Below are 6,562 nucleotides of genomic sequence, written 5' to 3'. Positions count from 1 at the left end.
CACCTTGGTTCGACATGCAGCACATGGGGGAAACTGAGACACACACAGTATACATACGCAACATTAGGAAAATATCCCACTTAGTCACATAGGTTACCTAGAGAGGATGTGGAATCCCCATCATTGGAGGTTTTTAAGAACAGGCTGGACAAACATCTGTCAGGGTGTGACAGATTTATGTTACCAAGCTGCCAGAGACCTTAGGTGATCAGTCTAAGGCAGCAGGATTTTTAGGGGTGGAGATGAAGAGAGCACACCAAGTAACTAAGCTTAAAGTTTTATTAAGAAAATAACAGCGGAGAGTGCTGCGTGTTTCCCATGTCACTCTGAGGAAGGAAGGAAGGAAACGTTCGTGCCTGAGCCCTAACCCGTACTCTCACACGCACAACCCAAGTCTGGGTGTAATGTAAGAAGAAGGCGGGGGGAAGGGTGGACGGGAGTTCTTCCCTGTGCACAGGTCGTCCGGGGTCTGCTGTAAATCTCCAACTTGCTTCTGCTCTCGGGAGGGTTTTTACCCTAGGTGTTCCTGAGGGCTTTTGCTCTCTGCCCCAGTCTGAACCGGTTATCTGTGGCTTCCTCAGCTTCCCCAAAACACTCCGGCTTCAGGGGATGGGAGACGCCTGTTCTCCCATTCGCTGACCTTCACAGTCTCCCTCGTTTTCACAGCCCCTCCAGTTTCTGTTCTGCGAGTCTCCTTTCTTATGGCAGGGCAGGGTTGGAAGCTCGGCCCCCCTCTTTTTTTTTTTTTTTTTTTTTTCAAAGTTTCAAAATGAGTTATTAATATACATCTGAATACAAAAATATTACAATAATTGCAAAGCCTGAAATGAACCCGAGATGTTTTCTTTACATCATCTCTCTGATAGTTTGGCAAATGCTTGTGTTCTTTGTTCTGCTGTCATGTGCTCACAGGCTTCCAAGATATTTGCCACAATTAAAGTCTGTTGAATTGTTTTTGCCTTTACCCATATTCTTCCATTCATTCCAAACACTATCTCAAAAGGGTACAGTTGTCCCAGTTCCTGAATGATTTCACAATTGGGAGCTAAAAGCTTTCTTATTAGACCTAAAGAAACCTTAAACAACAGGCCTTCGTGTCCAATTACTCCCATTCCATTCGCTCTTCCACTGCTGTCTATACAGACCATCTCTGGTTCCATGTCTTTATTGGCTACAACGAATTGACCATAAATAAGATCTCCCACCTGCACATTTGGTCTGTTTCTTTTGGTTGCACCTTCAAATGCCAAGTAGGACAAAGAAGCTTGCTCACTTCCACCAACATCCACTTTGAATACGTCACCTGCCTTGATAGTCACTATGCCTATCACATGATCTCCCTTGACTGGGACATACCGCTTCTGCTGGGAGTCCACCCAGTAGGCCCCGCCCGAGCCGCCTCCGGCCCCGCCCGGCTGGCGGTGGCGCAGCAGCCCGCACTTGGTGACCAGCAGCCCGGCCCGACAGCTCCTCAGGCCCGGCCCGCACACCAAGCGGCCCGGCAGAGCGGCGCCCGGGCCCAGCCAAAGCCGCTCCCCATCCGCCTCGGGGTGCGAGGGCAGCAGCAGCACGTCCCCCGGCAGAACCACCTGCCCCACGCACTCCTCGGCGGGCAGGGCCCCAGCCTCTGCCGCCGCCATGGTCAGGGTCAGGCCTTTTCTCGGGCCGGCCAGCTTCCCCCTCTTTCTTGGCAGGTAGCAGAGAATCTGTTGTGTGCAGTGACCTTGGGCTGGAGTCAACCTCTTATCCAGGCCTAGCTGGAGTGTCAAGTTAACCCGTTCCCTTGTCTCTCTCTCCCTCCTTTGGCCTCCTGAAACCTGCAAAGGAACCTTCCATTCCCCACTCACTCACACCTTTAACCCTTCCCAGAATACTGCACCAGTGTTAGCAACACACAATACTGATCTGCCTTCCCAGGGGACTTGAGGGAGAGGCTATTGCGGTGTGACAAGGAATGGTCTTGGTTTACTTGGTCTTGCCAGTGACCTCTTGAGGTCCCTTCTAGCCCAGCATTTCTATGGCTCTACAAATGGTGAACAGGCCATTAGAGGCACTTATAAACTAAATGCAGACACTTATTCCTGTCCAGCAGACTTCCTCCGCTGATGATAGCAACAGTGCTACCAGCTGTGAGTAGACCAGGCCATTTACTATGTTACAATCATGAAATTCTACAGAAAAAAAATAGGTCCCCCACCATATACACACAAGCAGTTACTGCTCACATATCTAGCATACCGTACAGAGTGTGCAAACAGCACTGCGCAGCGTAGAGCATTGAGTGCACACACTAAATGCTAGCAAATACTAAACTCTTACTAAAAGAGTTTTTATCCATTCACATTTTGGAAATTATTTTGTGCAAATAAAACATTATTACAGAAAACTATTACATCTAAAAGGTAAAACGTGGTTCAGTGAGCAGATAAATGAGGCCAGAAATCCCACTTGGGATACTCCAAGTGCCAGAGAAAAGCTGGGAGAGGTTGATTGGTTCTTGTAGGGAGACAGAGCAGAGCTCATCCATCTTCCTCTCTGGGGTCCCCTCAGGTTGTGGCACAGACTCCAACAGGCTCTGTTAAGCTGCAGAAGTTAAACACAGGCAACGTCTATTAAAGGGAACCTGCCATAACGGATGGTCACCCTAGTGGCTCCATGTTTAGTGGACAAAATCTCTAACCCCGCCGACAAAGCTCCAGTGTCAGAGATCTGTGTTCCTGGAGCCTCAGGTGCTGGGCTCTGTCCCTCCTGCAGGTTCACTGGAGACTGTTCTCTGAAGCAGCTGGATTTATCATTACAAATCTCACCCAATGCTCTATCAGCAGCCACAGAGAAACCCCTCTCACTAGAGTCTTTCACACCTAAATTCATCGCAGAGAAAACAAGGGGCATTTGGCTGCAAACCTGTGTGAATAAAAGGGAAATAAGAGATCCAGAACTCCCCTGTTCTGCTCCGTGGGGCTGGTTTGCTAGAGGGGACGGGCCAGTGAGACTCAGGGTCCAATGACTTGGACTAGGTGTCTCTCTCCAGACGCCTCAGTGAGAACAGTGAACCCCCAGGCTAGAGCCCCCCTCACTTACCCTTGGCAGATACGTCAGAGCCACTAGATCCTTGGTCACTTGCTGTGCAGAGGAGGAGGAGAAGAGAGAGTATATTAGCATCTCTCACAAGGCTGGGCTTCAGTGTAGTTAATAGATACGGGGGACTCTTATCCAAAGGGAACAGTCATCACCTTACTCTTCCCTAGCAGTGAGGTGGTTGGTGCACAGATCAGTCTACAATGCAGTTGCCCTGGATTTCCACTATTCACATGCAAAAAACGTTACCATTGTACGAGGTCAGCACTGACTTGTGCTTTTCCTGTCTCTTCAGAATGGAAGCACTGAACACTCAACAGTCAAAGGCTAGCAAACTAAGAAATGCTGGGCTATGGATACTCAGGCCAAACCACCTCAACTCTGCCCCCTTCGGTCTGTGCCCAAATGGGTCCTTCAAGCAGACCACAGACTTCACCCTCACACCCTGCCAATCGACAGCAATTCCCGCCTTAATCAATGGCGCTGCACAGAACAGTGTGGATGGCATGAAGAGGAACGCTGATTTGGGGCGGTGCTGAGCACACAGACAAGGGTGAGTTTGGTTTGGCCTGGTGCTGTTCTACTTCCCGTTCCTATTCCCAGACCCACCTGGGGCAGAGTTCGAGTTGCGTGGGAAGCATCATTCTACCTCGGCATATCCTGGTTTGCCAACCTTTGACTTCTGGGAATTCAACACTCTCAGGACACAGGGAGCACAGGGCAGGGCTGAGCACCTGCAACCTTAACTCCACGTTAACAAAGTTCTTGCCTGTGAATTTCCGTTGTTCTGGAGTAACGAGGAGGAGCGAGGGAGGCACGACTCAGGGCCAACTGTAGGAGGAAGGAGGGTGCTCCGAGGAGGTTGTGTTGGCACTTCTCAAACCCCCTCCGTTACCCGCTGGAGACACCCCTGAGAGGGTAAAGAGAGAGCTGGATGGCTACGCCCTAGCAGGGCCCGGCAGATCTACGCATTTTATACTGACTCTTGGTGCCAGGCATTAGATGGCCTCTGAGACAGTCCATCATTTATGTAAATATTTCCCATAGTTTTAGTTCCTAAAGCTAATTGCAGGAGACAACTGAGGAGGGGATTTGAACTCGTGGTCCTCGAGGTGACAGCTTGGTGCCGATCTGACGTCAATGGAAAGACGCCCATTGGCTTCAACAGGCTTTGGATCAGGCCCAGACTTCACAAGCACCAAACCAACTTTCAGGTAAGTCAAAAGAAGTGTAACATTAAAAGCAGGTCAGACACCTTCAGGGTCACACTCAGCCACACACAGCACAGCTCTAGGGGGATAATAATTCTGCCCAACACCACCGTATACATTCCTGACCACCGCCTTCTCTGCACTAGAAAAATTGGGACCCATCCCCGCAAGCAATGCAATTCCACCAGTGATAGCAAAGGTGGAGCAATTGAGGAGATGGGGTTCAGGTGTTTTTAACCACTGCATCATCTAGACTTCCTCTGAGCAAGGTTACAGAACATGTGTCTACAGCCACTCTACACTACTGAAGACGACCTCTGCTGGGAAAATAACAAAGCAGGGCAGATTATCCAACAAGTTCTTGGAATGTATTGGAGACATTTTTTCTTTCAGAAGGTGGAGAAAGCTACTAGGGGAGAGGCTGTTCTAGATTTAACTTTGACAAATAGGGAGGAACTGGTTGAGAATTTGAAAGTGGAAGGCAGCTTGGGTGAAAGTGATCATGAAATGACAGAATTCATGATTCTAAAGAATGGTAGGAGGGAAAACAACACAATAAAATAATGGATTTCAAGAAGACAGACTTTAGCAAACTCAGGGAGTTGCTAGGTAAGATCCCATGGGAAGCAAGTCTAAGGGGAAAAACAGTTCAGAAGAGTTGGAAAGTTCTCAAAGAGACATTATCAAGTGCACAGGTGCAAACTATCCCACTGCACAGGAAAGCAATGAAGGATGGCAAGAGACCACACTGGCTTAAACCAGGAGATCTTCAATGATCTAAAAATCAAAAGAGAGTCCTACACAAAGTGGAAACTAGGTCAAATTACAAAGGATAACTGTAAACAAATAATGCAAGTATGTAGGGGCAAAATCAGAAAGGTCAAGGTACAAAACGAGATCAAACTAGCTAGAGACATAAAGGGTAACAACAAAACATTCTACAAATACATTAGCAGCAAGAGGAAGACCAAGGATAGGGTAGGCCCATTAGTCAATGAGGAAAGAAAGACAATAACAGAACATGGGAGGAGAGGTTGATACGCTGGAGGGTAGGGATAGACAAATTAGAGGATTGGGCCAAAAGAAATATGATGAGGTTCAACAAGGACAAATGCAGAGTCCTGCACTTAGGACGGAAGAATCCCATGCACTGCTACAGACTAGGGACTGAATGGCTAGGCAGCAGTTCTGCAGAAAAGGACCTAGGGGTTACAGTGGACGAAAAGCTGAATATGAGTCAACAGTGTGCAATGTGAGTCAACAGTGTGCCCTTGTTTCCAAGAAGGCTAATGGCATCTTGGGTTGTATCAGTAGGGGCATTTCCCGCAGATCGAGGGACGTGATCATTCCCTTCTATTCGGCAGTGGTGAGGCCACATTTAGAGTACTGTGTCCAGTTTTGGGCCCCACGCTTCAAGAAGGATGTGGATAAATTGGAAAGAGTCCAGCGGAGGGCAACAAAAATGATTAGGGGGCTGGAGCACATGACTTATAAGGAGAGACTGAGGGAACTGGGATTGTTTAGCCTGCAGAAGAGAAGAATGAGGCGGGATTTGATAGCTGCTTTCAACTACCTAAAAGGGGGTTCCAAAGAGGATGGATCTAGACTGTTCTCAGTGGTACCAGATGACAGAACAAGGAGTAATGGTCTCAAGTTGCAGTGCGGGAGGTTTAGATTGGATATTAGGAACAACTTTTTCACTAGGAGGGTGGTGAAGAACTGGAATGGGTTCCCTAGGGAGGTGGTGGAATCTCCTTCCTTAGAGGTTTTTAAGGTCAGGCTTGACAAAGCCCTGGCTGGGATGATTTAGTTGGGGTTGGTCCTGCTTTGAGCAGGGGGTTGGACTAGATGACCTCCTGAGGTCCCTTCCAACCCTGAGATTCTATGATTCTATGTGAAAATGGGGAAAGGGCTAAATGACTTTTTTGTTTCAGTTTTCACCATAAGGTTTTATAGCGATTGGAGGTCGAGCATAGTGAACACCAGTGAAATTGAGGTAGAATCTGAGGCTAACGTAGGGAAAGAACAAGTTAAAAATGATTTAGACAAGTTAGATATCTTCAAGTCACCAAGGCCTGATAAAAGGCATCCTAGAATACTCAAGGAACTGACAGAGCAGATATCTGAACCAGTATCTTTGAAAAGTCATGGAAGATGGCAGAGAGGACTGGAAGAGGGGAAACATAGTGCCAATCTATAAACGGGGGATTAGGGACAACCCGAAGAATTACAGACCAGTCAGTTTAACTTCAGTACCCAGAAAGATAATGGGG

At 48.0% G+C, this 6,562-nt stretch overlaps 1 protein-coding gene across 1 annotated transcript; it reads right to left on the bottom strand.

Moving 5' to 3' along the window:
* Positions 1 to 265: 265 nt before the first annotated feature.
* Positions 266 to 6,502, bottom strand: LOC135980307 (exosome complex component RRP40-like). Its single transcript, XM_065580338.1, has 2 exons — positions 3,082 to 6,502; positions 266 to 2,583 (listed from the first exon to the last, which is right to left on the bottom strand). Exon 2 carries the CDS (start codon positions 1,638 to 1,640, stop codon positions 852 to 854), a length of 789 nt encoding a protein of 262 aa, XP_065436410.1. The 5' UTR covers positions 1,641 to 2,583; positions 3,082 to 6,502; the 3' UTR covers positions 266 to 851.
* Positions 6,503 to 6,562: the final 60 nt, after the last annotated feature.

The sequence above is a fragment of the Chrysemys picta genome, unplaced genomic scaffold (genome assembly GCF_011386835.1).
Source record: "Chrysemys picta bellii isolate R12L10 unplaced genomic scaffold, ASM1138683v2 scaf2597, whole genome shotgun sequence".
NCBI lineage: Eukaryota > Metazoa > Chordata > Testudines > Emydidae > Chrysemys > Chrysemys picta.
This window is presented reverse-complemented; position numbering and strand designations above follow the sequence as displayed.